The sequence below is a fragment of the Lampris incognitus genome, chromosome 20 (genome assembly GCF_029633865.1).
Source record: "Lampris incognitus isolate fLamInc1 chromosome 20, fLamInc1.hap2, whole genome shotgun sequence".
Classification (NCBI taxonomy): Eukaryota; Metazoa; Chordata; class Actinopteri; order Lampriformes; family Lampridae; genus Lampris; species Lampris incognitus.
In genome coordinates, this window is record NC_079230.1 from 17,964,243 (window position 1) to 17,981,502 (window position 17,260).

The following is a 17,260-nucleotide window of genomic DNA, read 5'->3' on the forward strand; positions in this document are numbered from 1 at the left end:
GTGCACGAAAACATAAAAGAGGTGAGTGGCAGGTGAACTGGAATAGCGTCCATAACCACTGTTGCAGGTGTAGGTGCATATAAATAACAGACAAGAGTCGGGCTGTGTCGCTTAGTAACATGTATTCACCGGCTGTGCCCACGAGGCATATTACACAGGGCAAGTATACATCAATCAGTGCCCCCAGGGGGAGCTGTTGGCTGCATAACGTTACCCTACAACAACCACGGCCTCTGACTTCCGCTACGTCAAGAGGCAGACGTTGCGGACGTACAGTATCCCACAGCGCTGTTTAGCCTGCAGCGCTACATCATTACGACAGCCCTGACGGGAACTGCGGCTGACGCCACCGGCGTCACAGTTTACGGCAAACATGGACTCACACGCCACGGCATTGTCACATCGTAGGCTAACCAAAATGAAGACTGCATAAAGTTGTTGTTTGCGAATAACAGAAGAGAGAAATAAACCGAATTGTTCGTTCTGAATTGTTGTATGTCCGCATCTTTAAGCGAAACCTTAACTGTCTTAAAGGAAAAACGGCGGCTGCCTGTTAGTGCATATGAATCAGTGCAATTAACATGTTTAGCATGCATTTCGTAACAACTGCGTACTGTGTGCCTGTGATCCATAGGCACCACTCATGTTCTTTGTGAATTTCCAAATTCTTCTGGTGTATCTTGCACCCATTTTTGCTATACAAAAGCACAAATGCATGATACTTGGGCGTCCGGGTAGTGTAGCAGTCTATTCCGTTGCCTACCAACACGGGGATCCCGGTTCGAATCCCCGTGTTGAATCCCCGTGTAGCCTCTGGCTTGATCGGCGGGTGGGAAGCTGGATGTGGGTATGTGTCCTGGTCGCTGCACTAGCGCCTCCTCTGGTCGGTCGGGGCGCCTGTTCGGGGGGGAGGGGGAACTGAAGGGAATCATGTGATCCTCCCATGTGCTACGTCCCCCTGGCGAAACTCCTCACTGTCAGGGGAAAAGAAGCAGCTGGCGACTCCACATGTGTCGGAGGAGACATGTGGTAGTCTGCAGCCCTCCCCGGATCATCAGAGGGGGTGGAGCAGCTTCCGGGACGGCTCGGGAGAGCATGATACTTAAGCTGTTCTGTAAATTGTCTAGAAACTTCTTAGGCCATTTCTCCTTAATAGCAATAACTGCTTGTTAGCACCATGCATTCATGAAAGTGAATTGTGACTTGACAGCAACAGAACATTTCTCTATTTTTACTTCCTTTTCCACAGTCTAGTTACAGTGTAATAATGTGCTGGCCGCTGGTATTCATCCCCCCCCCCCCCAACGATAAAACGATCATGCAAACATGTTCCAGCTCCAATAATGAAATATGGTTTATTTGCATATTTGCGGCAGGCACAGTTTCAGAGACAGTAATGAAACCCTGCCACAGTTCGGTGAAAAAGCTTTGCTTTCACAAGTCTCAATTATTATTGTTTGGTTGTCGTCTTTGATGAGATTTTTTTTTCGTGGCGTTTTTCTGTGATGTTTTATTTATTCGGAACTGAAATTCTGGTAACGTCATGATGGGAAGTGATGCTGAGGGGTGTTTAGGAGCATCGCCCTCTCTGAGGAGACATGCCGAAGATGGTTCTCCATGAATGACCTGATACGCTGGCACTGCACTTTTCCAGTTCATGAGCTCACCACTGCCATGCTATGGTAGAAAGAGCACCATTCAGCACTAGATTAGCCTCCATTGCAGCGTCTGTAGTGCCACTTGAGGGAACTTGTTTCCTGTGCTGGTTCTCTGCTGCAGAAGTGGCACTAGACAGGAGCTTGCTGAGGGAGAACACTCCTTGGTATAATGTAATGTACCGGGATAATATTGTAACGATCACGGATGAATAGGCTCGGTAGCCCTTGGCTAATTGGTCGGACCCTTTAGTCGACTGGTTAACGTTGTCGCTTGCGGAGCGAACAACACAGGTTCGCGTCCTGGTTGTGGCAGTTCCCGGGCTGCCCCCCTAATTCGCTACAATATCATACCTATGGAATTAAACACATCACTATATCTACGAAATAAAATAACATTTGTCTGTGTATGACACAGACAAATCTTTCACACCTTATATAGAGTAAAACTTCTCTTGCTAAACATTTATGAGGCTTGCGACTGAATGACACTTAACCTCAGATATCGACCCCCTTTTCGTATTCGTTTTCTCTTGGTGTCAGTCTCTCTTCAGAGCCCCACTCGGGGCCCCTATCTTCTCCATTCGTTTACAAGTATCCAGGCAACAGTTGAGGCCGTCAGGAAATTAATACAAAGAAAACTTAAGTTGTTCTCATTTATCATATTTAAGAGAACACAAATTTCTACACCATGGTTTTGAACATATGTTCATTTGAAAATACATTTCTAATCATCCATCCACCCATTATCCAAGCCGCTTATCCCAGACGGGGTCACGGGACGCTGGAGCCTATCCCAGCAGTCATTGGGTGGCAGGCGGGGAGACACCCTGTACGGGCCGCCAATCCATCACAGCCCCCCCACACACACACACACACACACACACATACACACACACACGCACATTCACACCTAGGGACAATTTAGTACGGCCAATTCACCTGACCTACATGTCTTTGGACTGTGGGAGGAAACCAGAGCCCCCGGAGGAAACCCACACAGACACAGGGAGAACATGCAAAGTCCACACAGAGGACGACCCAGGACGACCCCCAAGGTTGGACTACCCCGGGGCTTAAACCCATGACCTTCTTGCTGTGAGGCGACCACACATTTCTAATCAGTGACAAAAAAAAAAATTCTCTCTCAGGTTGGGGGTGACACACTAGCGCCATCTGTTGGCTAGCTGCCACCCAAGTCTTATTATAAACCTGTTGCATAATTGATCAGAATATTGGCTTAATTGGCTTAAAGAAGCAACACTGGCCATGGTGAGAAATATTCAAACTTAGAGGCCACACACACCCACACACACACTTTGGTAAATATTCACCCTTTCTTGCTTTTCCAATGTTCCAACGCAGGTGACCTGAACCCCCTAACATGTAAAATGTGCATACGGCACATACCAACTAATTTGCACAAGTCCCTCTACATGAAGACCCCCCTCCCCCAATGGAAGTGGTAGCCTATAGCAAAATTTGAGTTAACTTACATATCTGTCAAAACGATGCCGGTATTAGGCAACAAGGAGACATTCATTGGACTCGTCAGCTTGTTGTTAGACATGGTGCATTGTTTATGTATACATCATCTTGGTGATATCCAGGGCTTCTGGTACATTTCATTGTCTATTAATCGTATATCTTGTTGCAGACGTTTACAAAGTTTGAACTAGGTTGTTAAAACATGCACAATCGTAATGTGATATAACAACGTGGCTGTGTTATTTTCCTGATTTACAGTAGTCGACTACCTGTATTGTTGCATAACCCTATGAGGGATCTCGAAGCCACACTGGCATTATCAGTGGAGAAATTGTTAAAAAAATAGAAAGGCAAGTTTCACTGTGCAAGAAGAGAAAATATTAACACACAGTTGAGACCATTACTTCTTGAGTCCGTCAGACTAAGCTCGGGTCTGCAGAATTCATCAGAGCTTTATGTTCATTGTAGTCTTGCACCCCATACTGAAATGTGCTGCATTTCACCCTTCCACTTGTGTGCCTTTCCAATGCATAGCATCGTTTAGGCCTTCGTTTCTATATGATTTCTCCGCAAAGCCTTTCACACTTTCACGTGAAGGTTGGACTCTACTGGACTCGACAGGGCAAATTTGACTTCTTTTATTGTTACATGTATTATATATTATGTAGACCTTTGCCCTAAACAGTTGTATACACAAATAAACAGTGCATGTACACACACACACACACACACACACAGACACACACAGACACACACAAACCACAAACTTAATGCAAAAACTATTCCGTTGCCTACTAACATGGGGATCGCCGGTTCGAATCCCCGTGTTACCTCCAGCTTTGTTGGGCGTCCCTAGAGACACAATTGGCTGTGTCTGTGGGTGGGAAGCCGGATGTGGGTATGTGTCCTGGTTGCTGCACAGGCGCCTCCTCTGGTTGGTTGGGGTGCCTGTTCGAGGGGGAACTGGGGGGAATAGTGTGATCCTCCCACGCGCTACGTCCCCCTGGTGAAACTCCTCACAGTCAGGTAAAGAGAAGTGGCTGGCGACACCACATGTATCAGAGGAGGCATGTGGTAGTCTGCAGTCCTCCCCGGATCAGCAAAGGGGGTGGAGCAGCGAATACCGTGATCTTCCCACGTGCTACATCCCCCTGGTGAAACTCTTACCGTCAGGTAAAAAGAAGTGGCTGGTGACACCAGATGTATCAGAGGAGGCATGTGGTAGTCTGCAGTCCTCCCCGGATCAGCAGAGGGGGTGGAGCAGTGAATACCGTGATCTTCCCACGTGCTACGTCCCCCTGGTGAAACTCTTACCGTCAGGTAAAAACAAGTGGCTGGCGACTCCACATGTTTCAGAGGAGGCATGTGGTAGTCTGCAGCACCCCCCGGATCGGCAGAGGGGGTGGAGCAGCGACCGGGACGGCTCAGAAGAGTGGGGTAATTGGCCGGACACAATTGGGGAGAAAAAAAAGAGGGGGGGGGGGGTAAAAAAAAACAACTTAATACAAAAACATATTAAGATAAACATCTGCATTTTGACAAGTGTACCATTAGCGAAAAATAATCTTTATTGTTGAAAGACGATACTTGGGTGAGCTATTCATAGCAGCATTTTCACATTTACATACATACAGCTCCATCTTGTATGTGTATGAGGTGGGTGTGTGTGCATCTTTGACAGTGTGAGTTAATGAGTGTGTGTGTAGACATGTTTGTCTAGGACAGTGGTCCTTGCATACAGTACAGCTGGTAGACAGTTCTGCTCAGAGCTGGACCGAGGTTCCTGGAAAACAAAAAACAAATCACACAATCAAGCTGTGGGTTGGAGCAGGTGATAACGGGCTTCATAGACATAACCCCCCCCCCACACACACACACACACACCTCTCACTTACTCTAAAGGCATCTGTATTTGAATCAATCAATTAATCACACTTTATTTATACATAGCAAATTTTAGGACATTCTAAATAATTTAAAATGTGAAATAAAATGTGGTATAAAGCGACCGAATAAAACGTAAACTAACTATGCCAACCTTTTGAGTTTTCCATATCTGATGGAGGAGAGAAGTTTTTCTTTCTCTGCTTCGCTTGTGCACTGTTCATATGCTGTGAGAAGACTGAAGAGAGAGTGTGAGACAAAGAAAAAAGGATTGAGAGAGAGAGAGAGAGAGAGAGAGAGAGAGAGAGAGAAACACCGACACTGACAGACAGTGATAGGAAGAGATGGAGAGAGAAACCAACCGGGAACAAGACAGTCAGAGAGGGACAAAGAAACAAAGGTAAGATCAGTAAAAGAGACAGCGAGATAAAGTCTTTAGTCACAGAAGCAATGTGGTCCTCCATAGACGGTGTATGATTATACACCTGCTCAAGACAGAGATGCAAACACAAAACAGTCTTCAGTCTATTTCATTCGCCTTGAAAATCAGTTATATACTATCCGTCCATCCATCCATCCGTTATCAAAACCGCTTATCCTGCTCTCAGGGTTGCGGGGATGCTGGAGCCTATCCCAGCAGTCATTGGGCAGCAGGCAGGGAGACACCCTGGACAGGCCGCCAGGCCATCACAGGGCTGACAAACACACACATTCACACCTAGGGACAATTTAGTACTGCCGATTCACCCTACCTGCATGTCTTTGGACTGTGGGAGGAAACTGGAGCGCCCGGAGGAAACCCACACAGACACGGGGAGAAAATGCAAACGCCACACAGAAGATGACCCGGGACGACCCCCAAGGTTGGACTACCCTGGGGCTCGAACTCAGGACCTTCTTGCTGTGAGGTGACCACACTAACCACTGTGCCACCGTGCCACCAGTTATATACTATTTGACCCTAAATTTTGATTAAACAGAATTTTGGTTATCTACCAAGAGCCTGTGTGTGTATATCACCTGTGTGGAGTGCTGTATTGCTCCAATATAGCAGCTGCCTTGTCACCAGACAGTCCACTGATCTGCATCAACTGTCGGGCAAACACCTCCTTAACTGTCTGACACTACAGAGGGACACACACACACACGCATGCATGTACGCACCCCCCCCCACACACACACACAAACACACACAAAATCACATTTTCTAAACAGTGTGGACAAACCGGGACAGACCAAGAGAAAGTGAATGAGATGCACAACTTAAACACACAAGCGCACACCTTGTTTTTGACCGCCCCTTGGTTGAACTCAGCGAATGAGATGAGAGAACAGGAGGGGGAGGGTTCCCCTCTTCCAGCCCCCCCCTTCCCATCCTCGCTTTCTCCATCTCCTTCTAGCTCTCTAGAACGACACATCAGGGTCCGGTTCTGGTAAAGCAGAGGAAGAACAGAAAGGGTGGTGGGCGGCATTGAGAGGTCAGGACGTACAGAAGATGAAAAACAAAACCATAACTGAGATGTCAGAAGAGATGCTGGTAACTGTGCTTTACAGATTCAAACTTATTGATGCTTTTTGACCAGACTTTATGGGAAAATTCTGTAAAAGTTCATCTATAAATACTGGCTGCATATTCACAAGGAACAGACCTCAGTGTGATGTGTGAGTGTTACCTGATAGAGTTTAGTGAGGTATCTGGTCATGATGGTGAGGTAGGCTGCTGACTCCCTTACATCCTGAACTCTTTTCACAAAGAAGCCATCCACAACCTACCACACACACACACACACACACAGTGCAAACATATAGTATACACACAAACCAATTACATCTGCAGCCCATGAACACATCTTACTACAACATGTTTGATGTCGTGTTAAAACTGAAGTTAAGCATAGTGATGGAAATGGGGAGGTATGTGTGTGTGTGTGTGTGTGTGTGTGTTTGTGTGTGTGTGTGAGAATGTGCACCTGTGTGTTGATTATAGCTTGCTGTAGTGTGGCCTCAGGTATACTCATGTGCGCAGCCGCTGCCCCACACTCCTCCACCAGATAGATGGGCCTATGAAGACCACACCGCTTTAGACGGAACTGATGGAAGGAGGAATAGGAAGAGACAAAGATATGGTGATGAGAAGAATTGTGATGTTGATTGCTGAAAAAAATGTCACAAAAACACAGAGTAATTACAATCCCCCTAAAATCTTACCAAGTCCCTAAATTATCCACTCTCAACCACAACTACTGTGCCATAAGCCTCTACTAACTTAACGTTATATTTGATATTGCATTCTGTTGATACTGTATTCTGAAGCGAAAGGTTCACCTATGTGACCATATTTCCCCCCCTTTTTCTGCCTAATTGTATTTGGCCAATTACCCCACCCTTCCGAACCCGTCCCGGTCGCTGCTCCACCCCCTCTGCCGATCCGGGGAGGGCTGCAGACTACTACATGCCTCCTCCGATACATGCGGAGTCACCAGCCGCTTCTTTTCACCTGACAGTGAGGCGTTTCACCACAGGGATGTAGCGCGTGGGAAGATCACCCGATTCCCCCCCAGTTTCCCCTCCCCCCCGAACAGGTGCCCCGACCGACCAGAGGAGGCGCTAGTGCAGCGACCAGGACACATGCCCACACCCGGCTTCCCACTCACAGACACGGCCAATTGTGTCTGTAGGGACGCCCGGCCAAGCCGGAGGTAACACGGGGATTCGAACCGGCGATCCCGGTGTTGGTAGGCAACGGAATATTATTACAAGAAACATTTACCAAGTAAGCCATGCCGAGACCAGCCTTTATGAGGAAGATGGTCCCCTTCACAGACTCTTGTTGACATGGGGACTCGGGTTTTTTAGTTGCAGGATGATCTCTGTAAAGCTAGGTTAACCAAACATGTGGACGTGGAAACATACACACAAACTGACCCACCTTCTGCTCCCTGAAGCGTCCATCGATGATGCTGCCACACAGGTCGTCCATCCTCTTCCTCTCGATGATGTAATCAAGGACCAGCTCCTTGCCTATGGGGGCACGCAGTTGACCTGGAAAGACAGACAGACAAAATGAGGGGTCCACCAGCAGATTAAACATTAAGCTTTTATGATTCCCATTACATTAACAACTGTAATAAGAGCCATGGAGATGGTAGATTTGAATAGGAACTAATTTATAAGCTCAGAGGGCAAAGCACTTGTAGTGGTACAGGGATGATGTTTTTCTTTTGTAGGCCAATCCTGAAAGAGGAACTCCTTCCCTGAAGAGAGAGAATGGGTGTCACTCCTGAAGTTACCTGGCACAGGTGCAATTTTCTCCCGGGCGACCCAAAGGAAGTCGCCGACATTTAGCTTCCGGATGTCAAAAGTCACGCCGTTCCGCTGGAGCTCTTTTACCAGCTCCTGTTTACGGTGGTGGCTGCCACTACACACACACACACACACACACATTGTGCCCCCCCCACACACACACACATACACACACACACACAAAGTATAATCATACACACACAGGTGAAGCAACATTCGTTTTGCAATCAGAAATACTTTATTCATCCCCGAGGGGAAATTGGGTAATCTTTTGGGATTACCCAATTTGGGATTACCCAATTTCCAAAATTTTTTTCCTAAAAGATTTCCAAAATTGGAAAAAATCTTTTGGTTGGAAAAGATGCACATGGATATTTAAAGATAACCAATTGTGGGTAGGGACAAACACACACCCAGATAGATGCATGAATGACAAATATTGCATTACTCAACAGCTCACACACTCATATGTGTGCGTACACACACACACACACACCCCCCCCTTCTTACCCTGTTGTTTCAACAAAATCAACACAGAGGATAATCTCATAGGTGCCAGGTAAGAGACATCCTCCATTTGCCCGTCTACTCGTGGACCTTTCTGAACAGCTCTGTCCATCTACCTTATTGCTGGGCTCAGCGACACAGGCCGGCTGGTCCACAGGTCTGAGAAAAAGAAAAAAAGATAAGACAAATTTATCAGGGAGGTTAGAGTGCAAAATTGATGTCCCCATTAATATTCTACTGTTTTATCACTTACCGTATTCTCTCCTCTTCCTTTTCCTCATCTCCATTCGCCGTAAGGTCAATGAGTTCAGGGACTCTTCCTCTCTCTTCTTCATCTCCCTCCTCCTCCTCTCCTTCCATTCTATCCATTTCCCCATTTCTCAGTCTCTCCTTTCCTCTGTTGGTCTCTTGTTCTCCTGACTCCAGTCGCTCTGCCAAAGCCGCACCCTCCTCTGTCAAAGAGTACCTGAGAGAGACAGACAGAAAGAGAAAGCAAGACAAAAAAGAGAGAATCCCCATTCTTTATTTCCAATATGTTTGCATTCCTTGTGTGTGTGAGTGTTTGTGTCTATGCTCAAGCATGATATGTCCTCTGCATAACATGCAGTGCTGTGTTTATAGGACCTTGTTCAGCATTTTTGTCTGAACTATGTTTGGGTACATTAGTGTGTATAAATATACATTTGTGCGTGTGTGTGTGTGTGTATCACTATGTATAATCTCTGTGTACCTTGCAGGGTTGTGTGTCTTCAGAACCAGGTTCTTCTGGATCAGGGTGCTGACAGATGACCAGGCTGTATACATACTCCCTAGGTCTGGCTACAGACAGAGAAGATGAAGTTCAGAGGTGAGCTGCTGAATGCCACAAAAAAAAAAAACCAAAAAAAAATCCGAATCATTTTTTCCTTTGCTGTACACTTTGACTCAAAGTAGCATTGCACAATAGTACTCAAACTATTAACGTGCATTACGGTGCATCAGTGTGGGCGTGTGCATGCATGTGTGCGAGTACGGTTGGGCAGTGTGTGTATGGGTGTGTTTGCACACACGTGTGAGTGTGTGTTTGTGAGTATTTAACTCACCACTGTGAAAGACTTATCACAGAGCAGCTGCGCCTCGGCTTGCAACTCCATCTTAAACATATAACCTTTACTACCAGGTATCTGAAAAGAACGAGAGAAAGAGATAGAGAGTGAGAGAGCGATCGACTGAGTGAGAGAGAGCGATAAATAGAGCGGAGCAGGGAATAAGAGGTGAGGAAATGTTTGTTGACAGAAAAGGACAGATAAATAGAAAGTTAACAGTGAGGACGTGTAAACTCCAGTTGATAATGTGTTTTTAGACACAATCTCCATAACAGCCAGCGAGTCTCACATTCACGTGTCCATGAGCCACTGGTAAACACATCATCCTAACACTGACAGCGGTTATGGTTACAAGTGAAGAGTAATGAGGGGAGGAGAGAGCACCTGAGATTGTCTGTAGAGCGTGAGGAGGAGGGCATAGCCTCCAGACCTATTCTGAGGAACATACTCCCTCTTTTTCTTCACTCCTTCTCCACTTTTCCCCTTCCCTCTGTCTCCTGGAGCATTCCTCTGCAAGGATGGACAGACATCATGCAGGAAAAAGGTGTGTTATTCCAAAAAAAAAGCTCATTAGCTTACCTAAGATCTAAGTGCTTGGCTGATGACAGGATAACACCCCCAGAGAGTGGATACTCTTACATTGGAACAAAAAAAAATCAAGTAGCTGCTTTTCCTTGTTTCATTAAATACAGTATGTCAAAAGCAGAATATCAGAAACGTCAAATTACCAAGTGACAGGAATTTCTGCGTTTTCATTCTTCTAGGACAACAAACTTGCATCACCGTCCCCACCTACCTTACTGGATGGAGCCAGGTTGTTGTTATCGGGTCTATTAGGCAGGGGTGCTCCTTTTGGGACACAATTGATCGGGGCGTCTGGACCTGGAACATTGAAAGGAAGGAGAGAGAGATGACAGAGGAGATGGAATAATCCCAAACGTAGTCCGATTAATTCTTACAAAGTTCATTTTATACTGGCCTTACAGTGTTGTCATAATAACATGCTATTCCACTGTGCATACATTTTTATGAAGTGTGTGTTTCCATTCTCTTTGTAAATGAAATGAATACATATCTAAAAACATCTATTGTATCTGGACACATTGTTTTATATCTATTGTCATGATTATGAGCCCTGACCATTGCACTGCTTATTGCTGGTGCCTTGTAATGTTGATTATCCATTAACTGAATGGTTTTCTTCTGTTGCACTCACAGTTGAGTCGCTCGGGATAGATGTCATTTAACTGTCCTTGCTAGCATTGGCAGTTTGTAATTTTAGTGATCAGAAAAGTGAATCTCACTCTACTGTTGCATCTCAGTCACTCTAGGGAAAAAAAACACAAGTTGATGCTTAAAACTTAAAAAATAAAAAACAAGTAACTTCTGGTTGCCAGGTTAACTTCTGGAACCAGAAACTGAAGTTAATTCTGTCACTGAACTCATTTACTTATTATCCTTTCATCGATCCTCTTTTCCCAAACACAAATTGCTCACCGTTTTCACTGTAATGTCTCTGTAGTTTCTCGTCGAGTATTTTACAAATCCCGTCACCAAAGTTCTGGAGGATCTTTGCCTCCCTCGCATTCTGGAGCGGTAGAGGGTACTTCTTTAATGAGATGATGGCCTTATGAGGGGGGGGGGGGATAGTCAAGTAAATTTTATTTGTATAGCCCAATATCACATATTTGCCTCAAGGGGCTTTACAGCAACACAACATCCTGTCCATAGACCCTTGCCTCCCTTTAACCCCCTTTTCAGTTTGTTTGGCTTTCCATAGGGCTCTCACATTTTCTTCTATTTCAATAACCCTTTTTCAAATCTTAATTTCTGTCCCTATTTGAATTTTTTTTTTTGGTAGACCATAACATCTATATTACTGAACAAATTCTGCACATCTAAAATCACAATATAAGTACCAACTAGTGTCAAAGTATAACAAGTCAACTACGCATACCACTCTATAACACTAATACACAATATAACTGATATCACAATGATGGTAAATTTAGCCATACCACTCTATAGAAGCACATTATTGTACACTAAAACTAACATAAATATGATACATATCCATGAACTTTGAATATAGATTTGTGGTCAGATAGGCTTCAGGACTGATCAGCTGGATTTTCTGAATGTGCCTTGTTTCCTTTATAATGGAACTTATGAATTGATTTTCATTTTTCCAGACAATGCAGACATGTGTATGAACCCTGATTTCTATTCTCCACTCTTCTCAGTTCTTAGACTTTCATTAAATGTTGTGTAATATATGAAGTTAAAATAAATGCTGACTAATTTGCCTGGGCAAGACCTGTTTTATCATTTACCCACTTTGTTTTCTTCAAATATTTCTTGCTACTTCACTCTACACTTGTTTGATTGCTGCAGCTATAATTCTATATAGAAAGCCAAATGATGAACACTGAAACATCTGCAATGAGATTGAAAATGCAGCAGCATGGGATAATCGATTACCTTCTGATAGGTGTGTTGTGTCTTCAGTCCTCTCTCCTTGGCCTGGTCCCGTAGTTCGGTCAGCCACTGGAGGAAGAGCGGGTTTGGACAGGGGGGCAGGACTCGTTTCCGACCCAGCCGGACCGGATCTGAACCGGCCATTACTTTGGCTTTACCAGGAGGTTCCAAGGCCTACAGTATCATTTCAAAGCAACGGAGGAACGATGAACGGCATAACCCACATGGGTGTGGAGGAAAAGTGCTGCTGTTGTTGTTTGCTGACGTCAGAATCATTCTATTCACCAAAAGAGGGTGCGCAGGAATTTGAGTTGGCATGAAATCACATGTGTAAAAAGATACAACTTATGTGTGACAACATACAACACATTTACAAAAATACAGCAGTTTGTCGGGACTGGAACAATTCTGTGCAAGCGGATAGGAGTAACGAGGACAACATAGAGTTTGTTAATACATAACTGTTTTTTGAAAAAGGGACAAATACGTAAACACTTGCATGCTGCATTATGGAGGCTAGGTTAAACCACATAGTGCAGTAACAGTCTGGTTATTCCAGGGATTAAACTGAAAGAGTGCGAGTATGAAAAAGTATAGTATTCAAGAGTAGTCCTTCAGTGAATGAACACAAGGAAGACTAGAATCCTATTTAACAACAAGGCAAGTCAACTTAATCTGAATGCGTGCTGGCGTAAATTTACTGCTTAGCCTTGCAGCAACTCGTCTGAATCGCGTGCAAGTTTGCATGAAAAGAAAAAAAACCCTGTCGAAATCTGACGTTACCACGAGAAAAGGACGAGCAGGGGGTTGTAGGCCAGTGCAAACTGCTGCGCGTGTGTGTGTATGTTTACACATAAACACATTTATTTACCTTTAAACGAATCTGCCACTGTTGTTAACGCGCCAGGTATTCAAAGTACTTCCTTCTTCGATGTAGGTCACGTGACCGGAAGTGACTTCGCGACCCGCAGCTCATGTCAGTACAATGGTGATATCTAGCGACCAAAAATTGTACAGATGAACATATTTAGATTTCATAACGAGAAGATATCCAGAGTCAAAGAAGGTCGAATCAGTTCATCTGGATACTTTTATTGACGAATACGTTTCATCACTCAACCACATCTTCAGTCTGACTGAAGTCAGAGAAGATGTCACTTAGTTGAGTGCTGAAACTATCTTGTCTATAAAAGTATCCAGATGAACTGATTCAACCTTCTCTGATCTTCTTACCTGGATTATTGAGCATGCATCAAGACAAGATATCCAGAGGTTTCCGCGTACAAATTAGCCATAAAATGACGCACGCCAGTTCATGTTCACTGTAGTATTTGCATGTGGATTATAGTATCCGACACCATTAAGTGTGTTCCTGGTATTTTGGTTATCGCACTTCTCTATATTGGAAATATTTTCCACACGATCTTCAAAATGAAAAGGTAGGGCTACCGCGCCAGGGTTTCGTAGAAGTATGAGGGCACCTTCTGGTATAGCATCGAAAACAATAGCATACTCCTTTGGTTTTATGGCTATTTTGAATTTATCAGAATAAATATTTTGTACTCCAGCTCTCTTTTAACTTATTTTTAGCTTTTGGTCTTCGTGTGTGTCTATTTTATATTGCGTTTGCTGTGTTTGTCTGTGTCTGTCTTGCACTGTTTGGTGAAGCCACAGCTAGCTCATTTCATTTTTAACATGTGGCTGGCTGCACATTGTTTTTAATGACAATAAATTGAATTGAATTGAATTCTTTATAAGATAATAAATACTTTATTAACGAATTTAAACAATATAGCACCATTTAATTTAATCTTAAAAAAGAAGCTATTAAGACCTTTAAACTAGGTGAATTTAATATCGTGCACGGATAAGAAGACACGCTGGCCGCTAGTTGGCAGATCTGACCCTTTAGTCTAGCGGTTAGCGATGCCTCCTGCGGTGCGGGCGATAAGGGTTCGCGTCCCGGCAGCGGCAGTTCCTGTGGTTGCGTTGTCTCCTGAGTTCGCTACATTGGTGTCAGAAGTGGGATGGAGCGACCGTAAGGCCATCGGAAGCGTATGCGCCCTGGGGCGTGAAGGAACTGATATGTTTAAACGCGGGGACGCGCTCCCCAAAGGAGGGGGGTAGTGAAACGTGCATGGATAAGAAGACACGTTGGCCGCTAACTCGCGGACCCGACCGTTTAGTCGAGCGGTTAACGATGTCTCCTGCGGTGCGGGCGATACGGATTCGCTTCCCGGCCGCGGCAGTTCCTGTGGGTGCGTTGTCCCCCGAATTCGCTTCAATATACTGCGTATATCAGAAACTCTGGCATTGTAAAATGTGATCTTTTTTTGTTTATTTTTGTCTCTTTTTTATTTTTGTTTTCTTTTGTTTATGTCTTTGTTTGTACCGTTCAATAAAGAATGGGGGAAAACATGGATTATGCTGTAGCGATGGGGAAAACGGTCGCTGGGTTGATGACGGCTATGCGCTGGGGAAACGCGAGGAATCGTGGGGCTGTTAAACGTTCATGTTGAAATTGTTGATTTACGTGTTTAAATGACGTGTTAATGTTCTGATTAGTGTTGTTGTTCGGCTCGGGACTGGGTGGACGACCGTCTTACTGGCTGACTGTAGGACCATGACTTTATTCATGTTTTCCAGCTGACCTCGTTAGGGGAAGCCATTGCTCCGCAGCCACGGGGAGGGGCAGCTTAAAGATGCACTCATCGGGCTGTGCGGTGTCCGGGACACCGGAGCCGCCTTGTTTCTCCTTTCCCGTAGGTTCCGCCCTGACGGGGTGCTACAGTTAAACGTCGTACTCGGGGTCGTGCGGCGTATGAGACACGAGAGTTGCGAATGAGAGATCTTTACCTCTCCTTCCACGCCGGCTCGCCACAATACCAATAGACTTGTCCACTGCGTTGTGTCAGTCATACTCAAAACTCTCCAGTCTGGAGTTCTACCTACCATGGTGCTTTTTCCCCTCGGTTAATGTTCCGTTTTTTGGGACCGTTATGTGTGTGTACTTGATTTCGCCGTCGGGAATCTGCACAAAGTAATGTGGGACGCCTCCGACAAGACCCGACAAAGACCAGGAATTCAACCTCACACACAGTTACACCACCCACACAACCCTCTTTCCTCATCTGTCTGTCCGAAGTCTGTCTGTCTATCTGTCCAAATTCTGTCTGTCTGCCTGTCTGTCTGTCCAAATTCAGTCTACATGTCTGTCCAAATTCCGTCTGTCTGTCTGTCTGTCTGTCTATCTATCAGTCCAAATTCTGTCTGTCTGTCTGAACGGCTGTCCAAATACTGTCTGTCTAAATGGCGATCTAAATGTAATTCTGTCCGTCTGTCTCTGGCTTCCGCTTCCGGTGTTGGAAGATGGCGGCGCAAATTCACATTTGCTGCGGCCTCACCCAGTACCGCCCATGCTGTGTCATTGTCCACGTCCGCGTCTAAGTTTTGTCTTCGTTTGATGGCTGGGAGACCTGGCGCTGGATCGGCTGGGAGAGCGGGGCATGCTAAGCTAACTGCTAGCCTCATGCAGACCGGCAGTTCCGATAACACCGAGGGCGGTCTGGCGGCGGCCTCACCTGGCGTTGACTGTGGTGTGTTTGTTGTCGTGAGGAGTGCGGGGTGGTTGGGCTGGGAGAGCTCGGTCCGCTTCGTCCGGTGGGCCTGGGGACCACGGCCCCTGCCTGGAGCTGCGCCCGAGAAGGAAACGCCGAGGGCGGTCTGACAGGAAGCGGAAGCGGGGCAGGCTAAGCTAACTGCTAACCCATGCAGACCGGCGGTTCCGACAGTCATCGTGGCTGGCGTTCGTTCCCTTGGGCAGTGATCTTTTATTATTATTTTTTAGTTTGGGTATAGTATGTGTTAGTTTGGGTATGTGAGTTCTTGTATTTTTTGGATGTGTTTTTGTCTTTGTGTTGTACTGCTGTGGGCTGGGGGTGGGGGGCGGCATTTCGTTTCATTTCATGTACGCAAGTGCATGAAATGAGATGACTAAGTGTTCCTGAAATGGCTGTCTAAATGTCTACATTCTGCCGGTCTAAATGTCTAAATTATGTCTGTCCAAATTCTCTTTCATTTAAACATCCGCCTGTGCATAATCAGAAAACGATAAATATTGAGATTTTAAAGAATTATTCTGTCTTGCATTGCTCTGCACCATAATACAACCCTTAATATATCGACCAGAAGGAATACATTTCTATAATATTGCTCAGCTCGTCAAGAATTAAATCAATATGTGATTTGATTAGTAAAGACGTGTATTTCGGACATTCCCTACTACATTATCCGCTGGTTAGCAGGATCTTAAAACTTTTCGAAATCTTGTACTATGGAAGATTTGAAAGTGGGGAAAGAACCCAAAGGCTCGCTAAAGCCAGTCAGCATGCTATTCGACACATTGACAAGACGGTGTCCAGCCCGAGACTTTCTGATTTATAGTCATAAAAATATGAATTAGCAGCAGTTTCCTTTGTTGTTGTTTGGGCCTTTAAGACCATTTTCACACACTGGTCTCCAGCAAATCCTCCAACGTAGTTCAAGACATGACTTCCTTTTAGTGATGAAAACAGCTTGTTTTGTTTTATTTTACAAAGCCTTTGGAGGGAACCCCTCATTTCCTACAAGAGACTACAGCAGCTATCAATTACAATGAAGGAAGGGTTAGACTGAAAATACAGATAGCATATATACGATTACACAATTGGCCCTCTTCTAGGTATGGGTTGTTTGTTGTGGACTTTCTTACCAAAACTGTGTGGTGGTTTGAAGCAAATTACCATGTCAAATACATCCAAAGGAATTGAATTAAGTGCAACTGAACTTGGTTATATATCCGTGAAGACGTTTCGCCTCTCA

The 17,260-nt window shown here is 45.1% G+C and overlaps 1 protein-coding gene across 1 annotated transcript; it reads right to left on the reverse strand.

The window, feature by feature from the left end:
- Window positions 1–4,704: 4,704 nt before the first annotated feature.
- mus81 (MUS81 structure-specific endonuclease subunit) lies at window positions 4,705–13,338 on the reverse strand. The gene is made up of 17 exons (XM_056300633.1): window positions 13,272–13,338; window positions 12,404–12,574; window positions 11,420–11,549; window positions 10,719–10,804; window positions 10,307–10,432; window positions 9,920–10,000; window positions 9,568–9,656; window positions 9,091–9,303; window positions 8,841–8,996; window positions 8,318–8,445; window positions 7,957–8,069; window positions 6,998–7,117; window positions 6,701–6,796; window positions 6,311–6,457; window positions 6,048–6,151; window positions 5,182–5,265; window positions 4,705–4,926 (listed from the first exon to the last, which is right to left on the reverse strand). The coding sequence occupies exons 2-17, from the start codon at window positions 12,542–12,544 to the stop codon at window positions 4,860–4,862; spliced, it is 1,881 nt and encodes a 626-aa protein (XP_056156608.1). The 5' UTR covers window positions 12,545–12,574; window positions 13,272–13,338; the 3' UTR covers window positions 4,705–4,859.
- Window positions 13,339–17,260: the final 3,922 nt, after the last annotated feature.